This window comes from Salmo trutta, chromosome 37, assembly GCF_901001165.1.
Source record: "Salmo trutta chromosome 37, fSalTru1.1, whole genome shotgun sequence".
Taxonomy (NCBI): domain Eukaryota; kingdom Metazoa; phylum Chordata; class Actinopteri; order Salmoniformes; family Salmonidae; genus Salmo; species Salmo trutta.
The window spans coordinates 30,064,686-30,089,308 of NC_042993.1; the positions used below are offsets into that span (position 1 = coordinate 30,064,686).

General features: G+C 42.5%; 1 protein-coding gene across 2 annotated transcripts in view; it reads left to right on the forward strand.

The window, feature by feature from the left end:
• Positions 1–24,623, forward strand: part of LOC115177310 (zinc finger protein 236) — a 90,876-nt gene that overhangs the window by 13,293 nt on the left and 52,960 nt on the right. The window contains exons 6-12 of one of the 2 annotated variants that reach the window (XM_029737961.1): positions 2,900–3,072; positions 8,042–8,164; positions 8,623–8,796; positions 10,329–10,506; positions 12,390–12,662; positions 19,693–19,896; positions 19,986–20,118. In XM_029737961.1, coding sequence (XP_029593821.1) covers positions 2,900–3,072; positions 8,042–8,164; positions 8,623–8,796; positions 10,329–10,506; positions 12,390–12,662; positions 19,693–19,896; positions 19,986–20,118 — 1,258 coding nt within the window. The remainder of the gene's footprint in view (positions 1–2,899; positions 3,073–8,041; positions 8,165–8,622; positions 8,797–10,328; positions 10,507–12,389; positions 12,663–19,692; positions 19,897–19,985; positions 20,119–24,623) is intronic. The other variant, XM_029737962.1, reaches the window with a different exon arrangement.

The following is a 24,623-nucleotide window of genomic DNA, read 5'->3' on the forward strand; positions in this document are numbered from 1 at the left end:
AATGTAAGCAATGGTTTTCCTACGGGATATAGACCCTTCTCTGTGTTTGCTAACATTGTCACATGAGGGCGACGCGTGCAAGTTGGTGGCAGAACAAGGGGGAGTTCTAAAAAAACGGCAGCAAAGAAATATTCTATTTACATGTTGCTTATGAGTGCATTTCACACTACTTTTGGATTATAATTGGATTTTAAGGCTCGTATGAATGTCCTGCTTAACATAATGTTTGTCATCGCAAATAAACTGCATTACAAAACTGAGCAAAAAAAGAAACGTCCTCTCACTGTCAACTGCGTTTATTTTCAGCAAGCTTAACATGTGTAAATATTTGTATGAACATAACAAGATTCAACAACTGAGACATAAACTGAACAAGTTCCACAGACATGTGACTTAATAGAAATGGAATAATGTGTCCCTGAACAAAGGGGGGTCAAAATTAAAAGTAACAGTGAGTATCTGGTGTTGCCACCAGCTGCATTAAGTACTGCAGTGCATCTCCTCCTCATGGACTGCACCAGATTTGCCAGTTCTTGCTGTGAGATGTTACCCCACTCTTCTACCAAGGCACCTGCAAGTTCCCGGACATTTCTGGGGGGAATGGCCCTAGCCCTCACCCTCCGATCCAACAGGCCCCAGACGTGCTCAATGGGATTGAGATCCGGGCTCTTCGCTGGCCATGGCAGAACACTGACATTCCTGTCTTGCAGGAAATCCCGCACAGAACGAGCAGTATGGCTGGTGGCATTGTCATGCTGGAGGGTCATGTCAGGATGAGCCTGCAGGAAGTGTACCACATGAGGGAGGAGGATGTCTTCCATGTAACGCACGGTGTTGATATTGCCTGCAATGACAACAAGCTCAGTCCGATGATGCTGTGACGCAAAGCCCCAGACCATGACGGACCCTCCACCTCCAAATCGATCCAGAGTAAAACAAAATGTTATGTCATACCCGTGGTACACGGTCTATCAGAATTCAGGGCTCAAACCACTGAGTTTATAATGAGTTTTATACCATGGGATTGTTGAGTACTCGTTTCTGATTGGCTTGAATGGCATTCTAGAGCGTGCATTATTTCCCTATAATGCACTGTATAATTTCACAGTATAGTTCAATGGCAATGAAGTTCTATTTTTTTTAGCTGCTTTTGAAAGCCAAAGTTGAATTGAAAATATCAATGGCATTGTTGAATTCGATTTTCATAATAGCAAGCTAGGATATTGGTTTAGTTAGCTAAGTCTAATTGTTTGGTTACCAGACTCGCATTAAGCATCTCCAATCCAAAATGTAATCTAGAATCGGCTTCCTATTTCGCAACAAAGCAACCTTCACTCATGCTGCCAAACATACCCTCGTAAAACGGACTATCCTACTGATCCTTGACTTCGGCGATGTCATTTACAAAATAGCCTCCAACACTCTATTCAGCAAATTGGATGAAGTCTATCACAGTGCCATCAGTTTTGTCACCAAAGCCCCATATACTACCCACCACTGCGACCTGTATGCTCTCGTTGGCTGACCCTCGCTTCATATTCGTCGCCAAACCCACTGGCTCCAGGTCATCTATAAGTCTTTGCTAGGTAAAGCCCCGCCTTATCTCAGCTCACTGGTCACCATAGCAGCAACTACCCGTATCACGCGCTCCAGCAGGTATATTTCACTGGTAACCCCCAAAGCCAATTCCACTTTCGGCTGCCTTTCCTTCCAGTTCTCTGCTGCCAATGACTGGAATGACCAACAAAAATCACTGAAGCTGGAGACTCATATCTCCCTTACTAACTTTAAGCACCAGCTGTCAGAGCAGCTCACAGATCACTGTACCTGTACATAGCCCATATGTAAATAGCCCATCCAACTACCTCATCCCCATACTGTTATTTATTTTGCTCTTTTGCACCCCAGTATCTTTACTTGCACACTCATCTATCACTCCAGTGTTTAATTGCTATATTGTAATTATTTAGCCACTATGGCCTATTCATTGCCTTACCTCCCTTATCCTACCTCATTTGCACACACTGTATATAGACTTTTTCTATTGTATTTTTGACTGTATGTTTGTTTATTCCATGTATAACACTGTGTTGTTGTTTGTGTCGCACTGCTTTGCTTTATCTTGACCAGGTCGCAGTTGTAAATGAGAACTTGTTCTCAACTGGCCTACCTGGTTAAATAAAGGTGAAATAAAAAAATAAACCAAGGCAACAACTCTAGCTATCTAGCTAGCTAGTAAACATGCTAGCTACTTCAGTGGATGTTGTCACATCTCTAATGGCAAATATGTTAAATTTATAGCCATGGTATAAAATAGATAATCACCTCGGGACTCATAATGCAACTCGGCGGAAGGTTTGTTCCACTCCGATAACGTGTTCCAGGTCATGCTTTATTTTCCAGAGAACGCATAGCCCCTCATTGATTATCCCTTTCGTGTTCTTTCACCGCCTCCCTCTCTCTCTCTCCCTCTCACATTTTGTCATGGGGTGCAAAGAATTTTTTTTCAGTTTTAAAGCTCATTTTCTTGCAATTCTATAAATTTTTCAATGTCTAATGTGTGTTCATGTGTTATTTTAATGACTCAAGCGTTACCACAAAATCTGTGGGCGTAAACACGCTAGCTGACATGGGCTAGTTGATCTTGAAATGTCTTATAAATAGCTCTCTGAAGTATGCAATGACTGACATGACAACAGGAAAACTGATGATGCAATACCCAATTTGGAAATTGCACCTCGTGCATTCTACTATTACAACTTTCAAAAGTAAGTTGAAAGCCTGACTGAGTTCCTTCAAAATTCTGCCGACCCACAATTTGGGAACCACTGATCTATACCACCCAGGTCTATTGAGTTGTGTTCTCTCTCCCTCCTATTCTCTCTCCTCTCCCACCCAGGCGAACGGCCGTACAAGTGCAGCCACTGTAGCAAGGCCTTCAACCAGAAAGTGGTGCTGCAGACCCATATGGTGAGGCACACAGGAGAGAAGCCCCACCTCTGCATCTTTTGCCCCGCTTCCTTCTCGCAGAAGGGCAACCTGCACTCGCACGTCCAGAGAGTGCACTCTGAGGTAAACAACCAACTAACTACATCACCTGGCACATCTCTGTTGCCCTTGTCTTTAATCAGTAGGCTGGGTGGAATTATTATTGACAAATAACTTTCACCTGCCTGATCCTCCAAGTTGTCCACAAGTGTCTACAAGGTAATGTGTGTGTGTGTGTGTGTGTGTGTGTGTGTGTGTGTGTATATAGTACCATTCAAAACTTTGGACACAACTACTCATTTTAGGGTTTTAAATTGTAGAATAATAGTGAAGACATCAAAACTGTGAAATAACACATATGGAATCATGTAGTAACCAAATGTAAGATTCTTCAAAATAGCCACCCCTTTCCTCGATGACAGCTTTGCACACTCTTGGCATTCTATAAACTAGCAACATGAGGAATGTTTTTCCAACAGTCTTAAAGGAGTTCCCACATATGCTGAGCACTTGTTGGCTCCTTTTCCGTCACTCTGTGGTCCAACTCATCCCAAACAATCTCAATTGAGTTGAGGTCGGGTGATTGTAGAGGCCAGGTCATCTGATGCAGCACTCCATCACTCGCATTGGTCAGATAGCCCTTACACAGTCTTGAGGGGTGTTTTGGGTCATTGTCCTGTTGAAAAACAAATGACCGTCCCACTAAGCCCAAACCAGATGGGATGGCGTATCGCTGCGGAATGCTGTGGTAGCCATGCTGGTCAAGTGTGCCTTGAATTCTAAATAAATCACTGACAGTGTCACCAGCAAAGCACCATCACACCTCCATGCTTCATGGTGGGAACCACCCATGCAGAGATCATCCGTTAACATACTCTGCGTCTCACAAAGACATGGCAGTTCGAATCACAAATCTCAATTTTAGTCTCATCAGACTAAAGGACAGCTTTCCTCCGGTCTAATGTCCATTGCTCGTGTTTCTTGGCCCAAGAAAGTCTCTTCTTCTTATTGGTGTCCTTTAGTAGTGGTTTCTTCGCAGCAATTCGACCCATGAAGGACTGATTCACACAGTCTCCTCTGAACAGTTGATGTTGAGATGTGTCTGTTACTTGAACTCTGAAGCATTTATTTGGGCTGCAATCTGAAGTGCAGTTAACTCTACTGAACTTATCCTTTGCAGCAGAGGTAACTCTGGGTCTTCCTTTCCTGTGGCAGTCCTCATGAGAGCCAGTTTCATCATAGCGCTTGATGGTTTTTGCGACCTCACTTTCAAAATTCTTTACATTTTCCGGATTGACTGACCTTCATGTCTTAAAGGAATGATGGACTGTTGTTTCTCTTTGCTTATTTGAGCTGTTCTTGCCATAATATGGACTTGGTCTTTTATCAAATAGGGCTATCTTCTGTATACCACACCTACCTTGGCTCAAACGCATTAAGAAGGAAAGAAATTCCAGAAATGAACTTTTAACAGACACTCCTGTTAATTGAAATGCATTCCAGGTGACTACCTCATGAAGCTGGTTGAGAGAATGCCAAGAATGTGTAAAGCTGTCATCAAGGCAAAGGTGGCTTCTTTGAAGAATCTGAACTATATTTTGATTTGTTTAACACTTTTTTTTTGGTTAATACATGATTCCATTTGTGTTATTTCATAGTTTTGATGTCTTCGCTATTATTCTTTAATGTAGAAAATAGTATAAATAAAGAAAAACCCTGGAATGAGTAGGTGTGTCCAAACTTTTGACTGGTACTGTATATTTTAGCGATTTACGTTTACTTTTGATACTTAAGTGCATTTAAAACCAAATACTTTTATACTTCTACTCAAGTAGTATTTTACTGGGTGACTTTCACTTTTACTTGAGTCATTTTCTATTAAGGTATCTTTACCTTTACTCAAGTATGACAATTGGGTACTTTTTCCACCACTGATCTTTATCAAGGGTGTGTATATTTCGGACCCCACTGTATATTTTCCTTCTCGGGTAGAGTCTAAAATGCTGACCACACCACTCGTGTCGCGTGCGCAAGCATTGCAAAATAAATGTACACATACATGTTATTCAATCATTGCACCCACACTGCTCACGTGTGCCAACGAGTGTCTGCTTTGCCAAGCGCTAAAATAGAAGTCAGTTCTATTTGTGATGATGAACGTGGTGCAAATCCTGCCTCTCACATCTTCTCATTGATTTATAGAAACAGATACCCACGTGCCATCTCCTCATTGGTTATACCCACGTGGGTGATTGAAAGATGAACTTAGGTCGGTCGGTCATTGTGGTAATACTATGAAAGTTAGATGCCAATCACCATATAAAGTCCAAAGAAGAAAAGGCCTGGAAGGAGGAGAGATGACTAGAAGCAATTTGGTTGACTGTTTTATGTGTGGATTAATTGTCGGAATATGTGTGGATTAATTGTCGGAATAGAGGACCTTGTGTATTTCAGCTAAAATAACAACTCAACATTTATATCCCAGGACAAATGAGCTAGCAACAGTAAGCTAGCTAAATAGGACAAATTAGCTAGCAACTTCAAGCTAGCTAAATAGGACAAATTAGCTAGCAAGTGCAAGCTAACTAGCTAAATTGACATAAATGTTTAATGCTTTTTGACCTGTCCCTAAATTAATATAATTGGTTCAGAGTTTGTTTTGATATTTCAACCTGGGATCGTGATCGCGTTTGGTGTGGGGGGGACAAAATATATTTGCGCGCGTCCGGGGGGATGATGTTAGGGTCTCTGGACAGGCCCTCCCTGTCTCGCTCTCTCTCACTCACTCCCACACACGGTCACCCTCCTCCCGGCTCAATTGCTTCAATAGAGCGAGACTCTGTTGCACGTAAAAAAAGTGTCAGTCTCTTAGACAGAGAATGAGCTTAAATTACAGTTAATTGTCCGCGTCACATATGTGCCTCTGTAATTCGAAAATGTATTTTATGAGTCATCTAGCTGAACGCAAGACCTGGCTGTTTCTCTATTATAGGCCAGCCAGGTCATTTTAGGCTCCCTAAATACCCTGTGATGTCCATAGAAGAGCATGACTCCTCCATCGGTTGCGGGCCCATAATAAATGGAGACTAATGGAGAGGGAGAGAGAGCGAGGATAGCTCCCAGCTCCTGTAGCCTCGATGGAGAGGCAGCTCTGTGGGGTCATGAATAGGTAATGGCACGTAAAGAGATGGCTCCGTCATGGATGCAGGGCACGCAGATCGATGGATGGATCCAGACTAATGCTGCACTAGTTCATGATCTGCTGTCGCATTTTACCACTCAGAAAAGAAGGCTTCCATTCTATTACACTGTCTGCAACGGAGCTTGTTCGTTTAAAAAAAAGCCTCTGCATGCATTCTGATCACAGACAAAATCATACATTGTCAATGGTAGGAAATGGATTTGATGTGAAGGTGGGTCTTGTGTCTTCTGACCTTTGACCCCCCCCCCCGTCTTTAATCAGTTAGATATACGGAAATAATATAGAACATTCTTATGAAACAGAAGCTTCTATTACTGATGTAGCAACATTGCACACATCGAATGTGATATTTTCACATATTTGACGGTCCATGGGGAAAATAATGAGCCTAAATGAAAAGCAGTCTCTGGGTTATTCAGTATGATGATGGCAGTCGAGGAGTTGGTGTTTTATAGGCAGCCGTTTTTAAGTGACTGGCTGTACGCTCTTCTGGACCTGAGTGCTACTTTCATCGGATTTGTGTCCAGTAGTCACCATTACTTACATCGGTGCAAATGAGGACATGCAAATGTGAGGCTTCGTCCTTGTTGAGTGGCCAACTCAATCAGATAGCCTTTCCATTTTCCCCACCCCTCACGACAAACACATGTGATCGTTTTATCAACCGAACATTTTTAAACGAACGGGGGAAGAGATTGTAAAGAGCGTCTGTAGCGTGTTTTTGTCCATCAGCGCTAACTGGCAATGATGCGGTGAGTTGATTTGAATCTGCCCCGAAGCCCCAAACCGTAGCTATTCAACGTTTTTTTGAATAATGCATGTGATTCTCACGAGTGTCCTTCAACCTACTCTGGCAGTCAGGACCTCGGCTTTATGAACGGACTTCATGAATATATTCAAGTCGGATGTGAGTGGGAATGCATTTCATAAGCGGAAGCATCTGGAATATGGACAGGGAAGTGGGACTGTTTTTAGATTACCCCAAAGTTTTAGCATGAAATTATTCTCTATCCTCCTAATCGCTGCCTTATATTAGATTGCTCTTTAAAATAATCAGAAGATGGATATTTGTAATATCTGTCTTGGCTGAAGATAAAATATGTATACACTGATTGTACAAAACATTAGGAACACCTGCTCTTTCCATGGCATAGACTGACCAGGGGAATCCAGGACTATGATCCCTTATTGGCACTTGTTAAATCCACTTCAGTCATTGTAGATGAGGGGGAGGAGACAGGCAAAATAAGGATTTTTAAGTCTTGAGACATGGATTGTGTATGTTAGCCATTCAGAGGGTGAATGGGCAGGACAAAAGATTTCGGTGCCCTTTTGAATTGGGTATGGTATTAGGTGCCAGGCGCACCGGTTTGAGTGTCAAACCCAGCAGCGTTCCAGTTCTTTTCACACTCAACAGTTTCCTGTGTGTATCAAGAACCCACCCAAAGGAAACCCAGCCAACTTGAAACTGTGGGAAGCATTGGAGTCAACATAGGCCAGCATCCCTGTGAAACGCTTTCGACACCTTGTAGAGTCCACGCCCCGACGAATTATGGCTGTTCTGAGGGCAAAATGGGTGCAACTCAATATTAGGAAGGTGTTTTGTACACTCAGTGTATATCTTAGTTGGTATTAAATTATAATGACATGGCATTAGGTGTTTATTTTTACCTGATGTAAAATCATTTATTTTTAATATAAAAATCGACGAAGAATGTAGCCTTCTGCTAATTCCCAATGGCATCATATCCAACGAAAGCATTTAGGCCTTTAACAGCTAATTTAATAGAAAGTAATAACCACAGTTGTGTGTGTATACTGACTTTGTTTCCTGTATATGTGTCTCTTCAGCTTACGGGAGTACCACTGTTCCCGTGTATGGACTGTAGCTGTGTGTTCAAAAAGCTGGGCAGTCTCAACGCCCACATCAGCAAGATGCACATCTTGCTCATAGAGGAATCGGCCAACACACAGGTGAGCGAGTACATGCAGATGATGTGAACTTCTAGAAGTTTCTCCTGATTCGGTTTCTGACCTCTGCATTCAGTTTGTTGCCTCACACTGCAGCTAGCTTGATGCTGAGGGATCAGACACACACACACACTGGAACCTCCCTGTAGCTCTACCACTACATGCAGATTTCTATGGGATTATTTCAGAGTGGGGCTCAATATAAAAAAGCCTCTAATTTTCATTTGTCATCGTGTTTTTGTAAGTAAATGGAACCTTGAAAATCAGGTGTTCAGGTTCACTATTAATTAGGTGAACTAGGCTTCCATAAAAAATTTGATGAATCATCAATGATGAACTGCAAAAAACGAAAGATAGAAAATGCTCTACGCTGCTCAGATCAGCTAACCTCTGCCATTCTCAGTATTCCCTTTTCTCCTCTCGTTCCCTCCACTTTCACACCCTCCCTCGCTGTCCCGAAGGAGGTGGAGGAGTCGGGTCAGGGCGTGGCGGGGTCAGAGGGCAGCGAAGTGGTGACTGACGTGATCCAGCAGCTCCTAGAGCTGTCAGAGCAGGTGACAGGGGAGGGGACCCAGTCACAGCCCCAAGAACAGACCATCACCATGGAGACGGCCATCAACCAGGACATCCTACAGGTGGGAACTATAACACACTCAGGAATGCACGCATACATGTCGATACACACGCATGTGCATAAGTGTACACGAACGCACGCACTCATGGATACATGTGTATACACACACACACACACACCTGCCCTACTATACTTGTGAGGACTTTTTGGGGACCAATTCAAAGTCCTATTTTCCCTAAACCTTACCCTAACCTTAACCCTTAACCCTAATTGTAACCCTAACCTTAACCTGAAAGCCTAAAATAGCCTTTTTACAAGGGAGGACCGGCAAACTTCTGGTACCAATTTCTAGAAAACAATAGTCTATACTGATTTAAACTGGTGTTGAGAACAACGTGGCAGAGGTGGGCGGCAGCGGAGTGAGGAGACGGGGAAAGAGCCATTGGGCCTAGAAAAAGCTCAGAGAGAGGAACACTCACCTTAGTTATGATCAACTGAATGATGGAAATATTAGATTAAAGGAGGCTAATGCAATTGAAGGCATGTATCAAATTCTTGCTTGGACTGAAACTCCCAAAGCCATATCCAACCGTTTATACTAATTTAAAGCAATAGTTGTGTGTGTGGTCACCTAGATGATCATTTCAGCACTGTTTTGATTGGGACAGCGCCATCGCACTGCTTTGAGGCAAAAGTGGGGGAGTTTCTTTCTCACTGGATCTCCGTTTTGGATATTTTGTAACAATTAAGCTGGGGAAATGTTAGCTAAATTGAGGTGAGTGCTAATGATCGTCCTTATATTAGTTTGCTCATTATATTAGCTGATCAGAACGTTTTGCTAGCATTTATACAAGTGGATTTTACTCTTCACTCGCGTAGTAGCCTGTCTTACTCCCTTCCAAAAGCATGTGACTTGTCTCATAGTCAGTCAATGTGATTTTGTTTTCACTGAATCTGTCTGTATATTTGGTTAATTGATCTCTGGCTGGACAAGTGGAAGTGGTAGCTCGTTTATTCGTTCCCTGATCAGAAACATTTAGCATGCAATAATGTAGCCTAAATCGACTAATATACTTATCTTTTGTCTTACGTAGTAGCCTTATATAGAGCCAAGGCTATTTTCATATCTTCCCGAATCCCACTGAAACCCAAAATCCTGACTCCTGTCTCGCATGAAAAATCCTATCTTTATTCTGTAATCCAGGGGTTGGATTATCCAAGCACATTTTTGTGAAGTAAATACGCTAGGCTTAAGGCTTCTATGCGACAACCTGTTTAGATAATGTGATATTTTATATTTTACATCTGCTGCTGAGTATGTTGTGTATTTCGTGGAATTGCATTAGTGCAACATTGGGGGAAAACGTTGTAATTTCCCTTTTTTGGGGAAATGTTAGGAGTGGGCCCAGGACAGTCCCGGGATCCTGGTTACCGGTGTTTATCCCTAGCGTCATGTAGCCTAGCTCTAATAATGTGATCGAGGCATACGGTACAGTATTGTCCTATACTGTGGATGGAAAAATGTACTAATACATAGTATTAGTCACAGTTTTTTTGTTAAACCCTGTCACCCCTGAACCCACACCCACACAGCAAGCCCTGGAGAACAGTGGGTTGAGCGTGGTTCAGTCCCAGACCAATGGAGCGGCCAGACAGACTCAGAGCCATGCTGCCGAGGGGGCTCTACCTGACAGTAAGAAGTTCCCAGTCCAGGACAAAACCGCCAAGAAGGAGAAGAAAAGTATCTTCAAAAAACCTGTACAGATGCCAGGTAGGGCATACCCCAAATAATGTCCATGTGTGCTTATGTATGTCACTGTCTATCCGTTCCGTTTCAACTCCCATCAGTTTACTAGCTCGTGAAATGTCCGTTGACAATAAACAGGTATATTGCATACTGTGCATTCGGAAAGTATTCAGACCACCTTCCCTTTTACCACATTTTGGAACGTTACAGCCTTATTCTAAAATGGGTTAAATAAATGTTTTTCCTTATCAATCTACACACAATACCCATAATGACAAAGCGAAAAAAGGTTTTTAAAAGTCTTTGCAAATGTATTCAAAATAAAATAACAGGAATACCTTATTTACACGTATTCAGACCCTTTGCTAGTAGACTCCAAATTGAGCTCGGGTGTATCCTGTTTCCATTGATCAACCTTGAGATGTTTCTACAACTTGATTGGAGTCCACCTGTGGTAAATTAAATTGATGGGATATGATTTGGGAAGGCACACACCTTTCTATATGAGGTCCCACAGTTGACAGTGCATGTCAGAGCAAAAACCAAGTCATGAGGGCGAAGGAATTATACATAAAGACAAAATTGTGTCGAGGCACAGATCTTGAGAAGGTCTACCAAAAAATGTCTGCAGCATTGAAGGTCCCCAAGAACATAGTGGCCTCCATCATCCTTAAATGGAAGAAGTTTAGAACAACCGAGACTCTTCCTAGAGCTGGCCGCCTGGCCAAACTGAGCGATCAGGGAGTGAATGATCTTGTTCAGGGAGGTGACCAAGAACCGTATGGTCACTCTGACAGAGTTCCTCTGTGGAGATGGGATTACCTTCCAGAAGGACAACTATCTCTGCAGCACTCCACCAATCAGGCCTTTATGGTAGAGTGGCCAGACGGAAGCCATTCCTCATTAAAAGGCAAATGACAGTCCACTTAGTTTGCCAAAAGGCACCTAAAGGACTCTCAGACCATGATAAACAAGATTCACTGGTCTGATGAAACCAAGATTGAACTCTTTGGCCTCAATACCAAGCGTCACGTCTGAAGGAAACCTGAAACCATCCCTGCGGATTGAAGGAAAGATGAAAGGTTCTAGTTAGGTCCGAGGGAAAGATGAACGGCGCAAAGTACAGAGATCCTTGATGAAAACCTGCTCCAGAGCGCTCAGGACCTCAGACTGGGGTGAAGGTTCACCTTCCAACTGGACAACGACCCTAAGCACACAGCCAAGACAACGCAGGAGTGGCTTCGGGACAAGTCTCTGAATGTCCTTGAGTGGCCCAGCCGGACTTGAACCCGATCGAACATCTCTGGAGACACCTGAAAATAGCTGTGCAGCGACACTCCACATCCAACCTGACAGAGCTTGAGAGGATCTGCAGAGAAGAATGGGAGAAACTCCCCAAATACAGGTGTGCCAAGTTTGTAGCGTCAAACCCAAGAAGACTCAAGACTGTAATCGCTGCCAAAGGTGCTTCAACAAAGTACTGAGTAATGGGTCTGTTAAAAATGTTATACATTTACAAAAATTTCACAAAATATCAGATTTTGCTTAGTCATTAAAGGGTACCAACAATTTAAATAATTTATGAATAAGGCTGTAACATAAAACTGTGGAAAAAGTCAAGGGGTCTGAATTCTTTCCAAATGCACTATATATCGGGAGTTTCAATTGATCCCCTGAACTGAAGAAATGTAAGTGTATTTGCTCTCAGCTCTGTGCTTGCTCATCTCATGTGGGGCCAGTGTCGTATCCATTAGGGCACCCTATAACAAAACGTTTTGAAACCTAACATGAAAATTCATGTTTGTTATTGGCCAGGTCCAAGGTAGTCTCCCTGTTTCAGTCTGTTTTTCTTCCATTTGGTGCTTAATGAACACAACCCATGTCACCTCTTTCCCCCTTCCCCATAGGCTCCATCAGGGAGGAGAACGGCGTGCGGTGGCACAGCTGCCCTTACTGCAGCAAGGAGTTCAAGAAGCCCAGCGACCTGGTGCGCCACGTCCGCATCCACACACACGAGAAGCCCTTCAAGTGCAAGCAGTGCTTCCGCGCCTTTGCCGTCAAGAGCACCCTCACTGCACACATGAAGACGCACACAGGTGTCAAGGCCTTCGAGTGCCAGTGCTGCATGAAGTGCTTCTCCACGTCGGGCAGCAGGAAGGTCCACATGCGCCTACATACAGGTGAGGGATTATTATGGTGTTGTTATTATGGTGTGATATTAGCACCAACAGAGATTTGAATTCAACCATTTTGATTGTATTCGTAGATACACGTTTAGTTCCTGTTGGCAGCTATATCGCTCCATGATGATCATGCATGGGACTGTGTTGTCAGGTTTGCAGGAAGGTTGCTTTTGTACACAATTCTGAATTTGTGATCAAGACTTATTATGATTAACGTTGGTGTCATAATCTGGTTTTGACGAACTTGATTAAATTCTAGAAAAAAGTCCTATTTTCTTTTATTAGTTTGTCCTATTTGTCCTCTTGTTTTTGTTGTGTTTAATTACAGTGCCTTCAGAAAATATTCACACCCCTTGACACAGCCTGAATTTAAAATTGATTATATTGAGATTTTGTTTCACTGGCCTACAAACAATATATCCCATAATATCAAAGTGGAATTATGTTTTTAGAAATGTTTACACATTCATTAAAAGCTGAACTGTCTTCATTCAATAACTATTCAACCCCTTTGTTATGGAAAGCCTAAATAAGATTAGGAGTAAAAATGTCACATAATAAGTTGCATGGACTCACTCTGTGTGAAATAATAGTGTTTAACATGATTTTCGAATGACTACCTCATCTCTGTACCCCACACATACAATTATCAGGTCTCTTAGTTAGGGCTGGGGCGGTGATTGTCAAGCAAATAACTGTCGGTCTCACGGTAATTGATCGTTAATTAACATAAAAATAGTTAGCATCTCCTGAGTTCAACACAGCCTACAAGCCACTGATGCAGACCTTTTGAACATCTACATTTTAAAATTCGAATAAATCCATGTAATAATGCCTACACCCTCACAATAAATCCATTATGTATTTTAAACAGGTCTAAAGAAACGTGATATGAAGAGAATGTAGTCTATTTCAAAAGAACAGAACAGCATACTTTGAGTTGTCCTTATGTTAGATCCTGATCTGGCTATGCCATATGGCTGTGGGCTACACTAGTTCATTTAGCAGACAAGATTTGCATTGAATTCCGTGGCATTAATTTATATTATTTTTATAGTATGAAGAATGCAATTTAGCAAAGCTGAATAAAATAGCTATCCTGTGTTTGGCAGTTAACAAAGATACTGTAGGTACTCCTATATGCTTAATTTATAGTTATTAATGTAACTTTAGTTGTTCTACAAACGTCGGGCTATATGTGTTCCTTACATTGTAAGGCTGCATGATGTGACTAATGATGTTTTGAAAAAAGAAAGTAGCTTGAAAGGAATGAGCTCTACTTTGTTTAATTGCGCAGGCTGTACACACTTCATCAGTCTCTCATTCACAATTTGAGAAGCACAATGCTTAAAAAAACGCACCAAAAAAAAAATCCATGTATTTTGCGGCCCTTCTCCCTGAGTGCTGCCTTCTCCGAAGCACCTCTCACTCACACGGCTCTCCATCACATGATCGGGTCTTTCTCACAGGCTACAAGTGATGACAGACACATCGGGGACACAACTGCGCACGTCCTTATCCAATTCCGAGGTGCATATTAAAGAGATTGGAAGAACTGTCCACATTTACAGTACCAGTCAAAAGTTTGGACACATTCAAGGGTTTTTCTTTATTTTTACTATTTTCGACATAGTTTTGATGTCTTCACTATTATTAAACAATGATATTACACATATGGAATCATGTAGTAACCAAAAAAGTGTTAAACAAATCAAAATATATTTTATATTTGAGATTCTTCAAAGTAGTCGCCCTTTGCTTTGATGACAGCTTTGCACACTCTTGGCATTCTCTCAACCAGCTCTTGGAATGCCAAGAGTCTTGAAGGAGTTCCCACATATGCTGAGCATTTGTTGGCTGATTTTCCTTCACTCTCCAACTCCTCCCAAACCATCTCAATTAGGTTGAGGTCGGGTGATTGTGGAGGCCAGGTCATCTGATGCAGCATTCCATCACTCTCCTTCTTGGTCAAATAGCCCTTACACAGCCTGGAGGTGTGTTGGGTCATTGTCCTGTTGAAAAACAAATGATAGTCCCACTAAGCGCAAACCAGATGGGATGGCATATAGCTGCAGAATGCTGTGGTAGCCTTGCTGCTTAAGTGTGCCTTAAATTCTTAATAAATCACAGACAGTGTCACCAGCAAAGCATCCCCACACCACCTCCTCCATGCTTCACGGTGGGAACCACATATGCAGAGATCATCTGTTCACCTACTCTGCGTCTCACATCGTCACATGGGTTGGAACCAAAAATCTTGAATTTAGACTCAAGACCAAAGGACAGATTTCCACTTGTCTAATGTCCATTGATTGTGTTTCTTGGCCCAAGCAAGTCTCTTCCTCTTATTGGTGACCTTTAGTAGTGGTTTCTTTGCAGCAATTCGACCATGAAGGCCTGATTCACGCGGTCTTCTCTGAACAGTTGATATTGAGATGTGTCTATTACTTGAACTCTGTGAAGCATTTATTTGGGCTGCAATTTCTGAGGCTGGTTACTCTAATGAACGTATCCTCTGCAGCAGAGGTAACTCTGGGTCCTTCTTTCCTGTGGCGGTCCTCATGAGAGCCAGTTTCTTCATAGCGCTTGATGGTTTTTGCGACTGCACTTGAAGAAACTTTCAAAGTTCTTGACATTTTCCAGATTGACTGACCTTCATGTCTGAAAGTAATTATGGACTGTCATTTCTCTTTGCTTATTTGAGCTGTTCTTGCCATAATATAGGCTATCTTCTGTATACCACCCCTACCTTGTCACAACACAACTGATCAAACACATTATGAACAAAATAAATTCCACAAATTACATTTTTACAAGGCATGAAGCTGGTTGAGAGAATGCCAAGAATGTGAAAATCTGTCAAATTGCATTTTTTAATGGTGAAAAGGATCTTCCCCAAACATGAAACTCGCGCTGCTTATGTATGAGGGTTGGGTTCTACACCCCTTGTAAAGCGGATTAACGTGCTTAATTTTAAGAAGTTATTTGGCCACTTTAGTTGTGATACAAACCTTAATCAAAACATAAAGGCCTATGGGCTAGGCTACTTAAGGTGTGGTATTTATGATTAGAAAAAAATGCATTGTTTCTTGCCTTACACTGGGGCATCATTCACAAGTGATAATATATTAATTCATATTAATATATTGTCACCCATCTATTCTTGATTTAATCTTGTAGTCACATATACTAAATAATATGTGTGCAATTTGATTTTAGAATAGACCATTATCATGCCAGTGTCTCTAAACGGGGGCAGGGGGAAAAAAATATATTAAATGGAGGAATGGAGGATGATTTTCCTGTGGTTCATTTTCATGCAAGCCAGGTAGGTTATATTCTCCTGTTCTCAGGATAAGCAATGTGCTTAATATTTTGCTTAATATTAGGAAAGTTGTGAAATAAATATAGTAGGTCTAGCCTATAGAAAGCTGATGGGATCCTCCTCTATTTAGTAGAGGCCTACTATCACTCTGTTTTCTCCTGTCATAGAAATGTTGTGCAACATGAGCTCATGGGCTCTCATAAAGTGTTTGATTAGATTTTCGATTACATTTGCATTGATGTAAGAGTGATTAGAGGGACAATAGAGTGCTGAGTACCAGGAAGTTAGCAAGTTTGGTAGGCTACTAATGACCAGCAGCAGCATCAGAGTTTGGAGAAGCCTAATTACCGTGACTAAACGGTCATGTGGAATTTGACTGCCTTCATGACTTGTGACCATCGGTGTGGCGGTAATACGGTCACCGCAACAGCCCTACTCTTAGTCGAGCAGTGAATATCAAAAACAGATTCAACCACAAAGACCAGGGAAGTTTTTCAATGCCTTGCAAAGAAGGGCACGTATTGGTCAATGGGTAAAAACAAAAAACATTGATTATATAACCCTTTGAGCATGGTGAAGTTATTAATTACATGTTGGATGGTGTATCAATACACCCAGTCACTGCAAAGATACAGGGATCAAATCAAACTTTATTTGTCACATGCTCCGAATACAACAAGTGTAGACCTTACCGTGAAATGCTTACTTACAAGCCCTTAACCAATAATGCAGTTCAAGAAGAGTTAAGAAAATATTTACCAAATAAACTAAAGTAAAAAAGAATTAAAAGTAACTCAGTAAAATAACAATAACGAGGCTATATACAGGGGGTACCGGTACCGAGTCAGTGTGCGGGGGTACAAGTTAGTCAAGGTAATTTGTACATGTTGGTAGGGGTGAAGTGAGCAGAAGTGTACAAAACAAATGGATGGAGGGGGGGGGGGGTCAATGTAAATAGCCCGGGTGGCCATTTAATTAATTGTTCAGCAGTCTTATGGCTTAGGGGTAGAAGCTGTTAAGGAGCCTTTTGGTCCTAGACTTACTTGGCGTTCCGTTTGCCGTGTGGTAGCAGAGAGAACAGTCTATGACTTGGGTGACTGGAGTCTTTGACAATTTTTTGGGCCTCCCTCTGACACCTCCTAGTTTATAGGTCCTGGATGGCAGGAAGCTTGGCCCCAGTGATGTACTGGGCCGTACGTACTACCCTCTGTAGCGCCTTGCATCAGATGCCGAGCAGTTGCCATACCTGGAGGTGATGCAACCGGTCAGGATGCTCTCGATGGTGCAGCTGTATAACTTTTTGAGGATCTGGGGACCCATGCCAAATCTTTTCAGTCTCCTGAGGGGGAATAGGTTTTGTCATGCCCTCTTCACGACTGTCTTGGTGTGTTTGGACCGTGATAGTTTGTTGGTAATGACATTTAATCCTTGTAAAAATTCCCTGTCTTAGGTCAGTTAGGATCACCACTTTATTTTAAGAATGTGAAATGTCAGAATAATAGTAGAGAGAATGATTTATTTCAGCTTTTATTTCTTTCATCACATTCCCAGTGGGTCAGAAGTTTACATACACTCAATTAGTATTTGGTAGCATTGCATTTAAATTGTTTAACTTGGGTCAAACATTTTGGGTAGCCTTCCACAAGCTTCCCACAATAAGTTGGGTGAATGTTGGCCCATTCCTCCTGAAAGAGCTGATTTAACGGAGTCAGGTTTGTAGGCCTCCTTGCTTGCACACACTTTTTCAGTTCTGTTGACAAATTTTCTATAGGATTGAGGTCAGGGCTTTGTGATGGCCACTCCAATACCTTGACTTTGTTGTCCTTAAGCCATTTTGCCACAACTTTGTAAGTATGCTTGGGGTCATTGTCCATTTGGAAGACCCATTTGCAACCAAGCTTTAACTTCCTGACTGATGTCTTGAGATGTTGCTTCAATATATCCACATAATTTTCCTGCCTCATGATGCCATCTATTTTGTGAAGTGCACCAGTCCCTCCTGCAGCAAAGCACCCCCACAACATGATGCTTCCACCCCCGTGCTTCATGGTTGGGATGGTGTTCTTCGGCTTGCAAGCCTCCCCCTTTTTCCTCCAAACATAACGATGGTCATTATGGCCAAACAGTTCTATTTGTGTTTCATCAGACCAGAGGACATTTCTCCAAGAAGTACAATCTTTGTCCCAATGTGCAGTTGCAAACCGTAGTCTGGCTTTTTTATGGCGGGTTTTGGAGCAGTGGCTTCTTCCTTGCTGAGTGGCCTTTCAGGTTATGTCAATATAGGACTGGTTTTACTGTGGATATAGATACTTTTGTACCTGTTTCCTCCAGCATCTTCACAAGGTCCTTTGCTGTTATTCTGGGATTGATTTGCACTTTTCACACCAAGGTACGTTCATCTCTAGGAGACAGAACGCGTCTCCTTCCTGAGCGGTATGACGGCTGCGTGGTCCCATGGTGTTTATACTTGCGTTCTATTGTTTGTACAGATGAACGTGGTACCTTCAGGCGTTTGGAAATTGCTCCCAAGGATGAACCAGACTTGTGGAGGTCTACAATTTTTTTTCTGAGGTCTTGGCTGATTTCTTTTGATTTTCCCATGATGTCAAGCAAAGAGGCACTGAGTTTGAAGGTAGGCCTTGAAATACATCCACAGGTACACCTCCAATTGACTTAAATGATGTCAATTAGCCTATCAGAAGCTTCTAAAGCCATGACATCATTTTCTGGAATTCTAAGCTGTTTAAAAGGCACAGTCAACTTAGTGTATGCACATTTCTGACCCACTGGAATTGTGATACAGTGAAATAAACAATTGTAAACAATTGTTGGAAAAATGACTTGTGTCATGCACAAAGTAGATGTCCTAACCAACTTGCCAAAACTATAGTTTAACGAGAAATTTGTGGAGTGGTTGAAGAAACGACCTTAGTGTATGTAAACATCCGACTTCAACTGTATAAATAGTAAAACCAGAGAAACGGGTCATTTTGCAGTGGTCTCTTCATTTTTTCCAGAGCTGTATTATGACAACATTTTGCTCGTTTTGTACTTGGGTGAGTTTTTTTTCAGTTGTTCGGGCAGCTGGAGTCAAGCGAGTCTACGGCCCTTCGTCTGTGATTGGTCAACAGTAGGGATTCATCAATAAAGTCTTTGTTGTCATTCGAAGAGAGAAGACTCGTTTTCGTGCAAATTTTTTTGGGGGAAAATACTGCACCAAACATTCTAGTTAGATGTAAAATTGAGCGATTAAGATCTCTTCGGCAAAAACGTAAAAATTAATGACAGATTTCTTGAGTTATCTTCGATTAATTCTGAGGAATCGTATACTGGCTATGGTGTCTCAAAATGGACAAACAGTACTATAGCCGCTTAAAAAACGAAAAGAAAAAGTGAAGGTCTTTAAAAGGAGTATGCGAGCACGCTAGTTTGGTTCGGCTAGCCGAACTGAAGCATGCTGACAACTTTAGGCGTTGGCGTTCCACAGGATTCTTTTGATTTTATGTCAACTCTCAGGAGGCATTGGTACGTTAAATCAATTTTGGCCTACTCAATACGATACTGTTTAAGTTTGTATTTTCTCTAGTTTGTCTCTTGATTTAACTGACATGAATACATTTCCATTTCAAAACTGCTGCAGTTTGTTCTCATTATTGTTATTTCATTCTACGTGCTAATTGAGGTGAATGTTCTTGTTGTCAGGTGTGCGTCCGTTCCCGTGCCCTCACTGTGACAAGATCTTCCGTACGTCGGGCCACAGAAAAACACACATCGCCTCCCACTTCAAGAGCCTGCAGCAGAAGAAGCACAAGTTCCCACGCAAAATCCACAAAACCAAGGTGTCCAAGAGCAACCTACCTCTGCCTGATATCCCCCTGCAAGAGCCCATACTCATCACGGACCTCGGTAACGCGTGCTCGCTCGCTCCCTCACATGCTCCCTCACGTGCACGCATGCACACATGCACTTTGTTCATATTGTCCCCTCCTCCCCAGGTCTCATCCAGTCCCAGAACCCTCGCCTGGCCTTTCAGACGTACCTGGAGATGGTGGACAATGATCGGCCGTACAAGTGTCCCTGCTGTAACAAGGCCTATAAGAAATCCAGCCACCTCAAGCAGCACGTTAGGTACAGCTATCCTCTATACGCACTCACGTACACATTCGTACTGTGTGTCTCTCACACACACACACAAGCATTTCGCTACGCTCGCAATAACATCTGCTAACCATGTGCATGTGACCAATAACATTTGACACACACAGCATATGCTTTACTATCCTTCTGGGGCCTAAAATGGATTTGTCCTCGTCGGAAATGTCCCCACGAGGGAGAATTTTCCTTGTTTTACTATCCTAGTGGGGACTTTTGGGGATTTCCGGTACCCACGAGGATAGTAATACAAGCACACACACACACACACACACACACACACACACACACACATTTAGTTTGTAGTCGCATTTATTCTTTTACAAATATCATCCTCTCTGAAGCAGCCGGCATTGCCGACATATACCAGTGAATGTATTTCTGATACAGTGCATGGATATATAGTAGTGAGAGGAAGTTTATATATTTTGCCTCAGTTTAGATCCTCTTGTACCTTGTCACTGGGATAAGCCTGCTGTAGCATGTCAGACAGCTGCTGAGCTGCCGTTATCAGTGGCATTAGAGTCCACCCCTGTGGCTTAGGGGCATTAGCTCCTCTTTTGATGCGAGAGGGATGAGCCGGGCTGAGCAGAGCCCGGGGATGGACAAGGAGGCAGGGGGAGGAGGGCTCAGCACATGGCAGAGGGTTTGAACCACTGGCAGACGCATGGGTTCAAGTAGTATTTGTTTTCTTTCAAATACTTTGATGGTTTTATTGAGCCTGCCTAGAGTGCCAGGCAAACTTGATCAAGCGCAGCTAAAGTACACTATATACACTACCGTTCATAAGTTTGGGGTCACTTTCCATGAAAACATACATGAAATGAGTTGCAAAATGAATAGGAAATATAGTCAAGACGTTGACAAGGTTGTAAATAATGATTTTTAATTGAAATAATAATTGTGTCCTTCAAATTTTGCTTTCGTCAAAGAATCCTCCATTTGGAGAAATTACAACCTTGTAGAGCTTTGGCATTCTAGTTGTCAATTTGTTGAGGTAATCTGGAGAGATTTCACCCCATGCTTCCTGAAGCACAACCCACAAATTGGGTTGGCTTGATGGGCACTTCTACCATCAAGCTGCTCCCACAACAGCTCAATATAGGGTTGAGATCCGGTGACTGTGCTGGCCACTCCATTATAGACAGAATACCAGCTGACTGCTTCTTCCATAAATAGTTCTTGCCTAGTTTGGAGCTGTGCTTTGGTTCATTGCCCTGTTGTAGGAGGAAATTGACTCCAATTAAGCGCCGTCCACAGGGTATGGCATGGCATTGCAAAATGAGGTGATAGCCTTCCTTCTTAAAGATCCCTTTTACCCTGTACAAATCTCCCACTTTACCTCAACCAAAGCACCCTCAGACCATCACATTGCCTCCATCATGCTTGACAGATGGCGTCAAGCACTCCTCCAGAATCTTTTCATTTTTTTCTGCGTCTCACTAATGTTGTTCTTTGTGATCCGAACACCTCAAACTTAGATTAGTCTGTCCATAACACTTTTTTCCAGTCTTCCAGTGTCTGTGTTCTTAATCTTTTCTTTTTATTGGCCAGTCTGAGAGATGGCTTTTTCTTTGCAACCCTGCCTAGAACGCCAGCATCCCGGAGTTGCATCATCGCTGTTGATGTTGTTTTGCAGGTACTGTTTAATGAAGCTGCCAGTTGAGGACTTGGGGTATCGGTTTCTCAAACTAGACATTCTAATGTACTTGTCCTCTTGCTCAGTTGTGCACCGGAGTCTCCCTCTCCTCTTTCTATTCTGGTTCGAGCCAGTTTGCTCTTCTGTAAAGGGAGTAGTACACAGCATTGTACGAGTTTCTTGGCAATTTCTCGCATGGAATAGCCTTCATTTCTCAGAACAAGAATAGACTGACGAGTTTCAGAAGAAAGTTCTTTGTTTCTGGCCACAAATGCTGATGCTCCAGATACTCAACTAGTCTAAAGAAGGCCAGTTTTATTGCTTCTTTAAATCGGCACAACAGTTTTCAGCTGTGCTAACATAATTGCAAAAGGGTTTTCTAATGATCACTTAGCCTTTTTAAAATGATGAACTTGGATTAGCAAACACAACGTTCCGTTGGAACATGATGGTTGCTGATAATGGGCCTCTGTACGCGTGTGTAGATATTCCTTAAAAAAAATCTGCCGTTTCCAGCTACAATAGTCATTTACAACATTAACAATGTCTACACTGTTTTTCTGATCAATTTGATGTTATTTTAATGGACAAAAATGTGCTTTTCTTTCAAAAACAAGGACATTTCTAAGTGACCCCAAACTTTTGAACGGTAGTGTATACAAAAGTACTTGGACTCCCCTTCAAATTTGTGGATTTGGCGATTTCAGCCACGCCCATTGCCCATGACTTTCAACGTGGCACCGTCATAGGATGCCACCTTTACAACAAGTCAGTTCGACAAATTTCTACCCTGCTAGAGCTGTCCCAGTCAACTGTGAGTGCGGTTATTGTGAAGTGGAAATGTCTAGGAGCCGCGAAGTGGTAGGCCACATAAGCTCACAGAACGCGAGCGCGGAATGCTGAAGCGCGTAGCGCATAAAAAAATTGTCTGTTCTCGGTTGCAACACTCACTACATAGTTTCAAACTGCCTCTAGAAGCAACGTCAGCACAATCGTTGTTAGTCGGGAGCTTCATGAAATGGGTTTCCATGGCCGAGCAGTGGTACACAAGCCTAAGATTACTATGCGCAATGCCGAGCATCGGCTGGAGTGGTGTAAAGCTTGCCGCCATTGGACTCTGGAGCAGTGGAAACGCGTTCTCTGGAGTGATGAATCACACTTCACAATCTGGCAGTCTGACGGATGAATCTGGGTTGGCGGATGCCAGGAGAACGCTACCTGCCCCAATGCATAGTGCCAACTGTAAAGTTTGGTGGAGGAGGAATAATGGTCTGGGCTCTTTAGTTCCGTTGAAGGGAAATCTTAACGCTACAACATACAATTACATTCTAGACGATTCTGTACTTCCAATTTTGTGGCAACAGTTTGGGGAAGGCCCTTTCCTGTTTTTGCATGACAATACCCCTGTGCACACAGCGAGGTCCACACAGATGGTTTGTCGAGATCGGTGTGGAATAACTTGACTGGCCTGCACAGAGCCCTAACCTCAACCCCATCGAACACCTTTAGGATGAATTGGAACGCGGACTGCGAGCCAGGCAAAATCGGCCAACATCAGGGCCCAACCTCACTAATGTTCTTGTGGCTGAATGGAAGCAAGTCCCCGCAGCAATGTTCCAACATCTAGTGGAAAGCCTTCCCAGAAGAGTGGAGGCTGTTATAGCAGCAATTATTTTGCAATTAGATGTTAAACTAGCAGGTGTCCACATACTTTTGGTAATGTAGTGTATTTAAAGTATAGGAAACAAATACTATTTGAACCCAGGTCTGGCTAATGTCTACTGTCTATGCCCTGTGGGCCTGGTTTATGATAGGACAGGCCAGTTAGAGAGGAAAACATGTACAGAGGGAAAAGATCTGAGGGGATTTAGGGACAGAGAGGGGGAGAGAAATATTCAGATGTAGTGTGGTGCGGCAGGTAGCCTAGTGGATAAGAGCGTTGGGCCAGTAACCATAACAGTAATTGCTCCTGTATGTCGCTCTGGATAAGAGCGTCTGCTAAATGACTAAAATGTGTGACAGGCCATTTTATTTTGTCTGGTTTAATCTCCAGGTTGTTGTCAGGAATAACGTGTAATGTCACAGTGATGGATAGGTCTTGTTTTTGTTTTCAGTAGCCTAAGTCATTATAGGTCCATTAACTAGCAAATGTATCTGGAAAATGTCACCCCGCCATTTACCACAGGAAAAAATCCCTCTACAATGAGTATTGCATTCAGTTTCTGTTTTTTTTTTCTGAGGATAAGAAAAATGGGAGATTGAAGTTTGGGGCTCCAAGGAGTAATTGCCGAGCGATATTCATTGATTCTCTCAAGATGTCGTTTTGACCTTTGGGCTGACACATCGAATCTTTCCCTTTACTAAAATGTTTCTTCGTTTTACCACTGTGGGGAAAAGAAAAGTAACAGCCTATTTAATAAAGGTCACAGTCTCGATAAACAAGGAAACAAAAGTTAACCTTAATAACCACGTTGCCTTCGCTGCTCCGCTCAGCCTTCGCTGCTCCGCTCAGCCTATCTGAGATTGATGTCCTGTATTCCCTTGCGTCTGTTTACTTCAGACCAGGACCGAGCCCAAGTCAAAACTCTGTCACGTTATACTCATAAACGTGTTCCTCAGTCAGAGGGAATTTACTGCATCCACCATGAATAACGTATAACGCTTACTGTTTTTTTAGGATTTGCAAATTCGAGTCCCTTGACATGTATTGAACTATTTATTCTTCCTAATTTGAGCCATTGACTCAGACCATAACACACCCAGTCGTAACATCACCTGTCATAACATTACATTCATAACATTCTACTATACTCAGGGTTGATGTGCAAAGTGTTTGTGATAT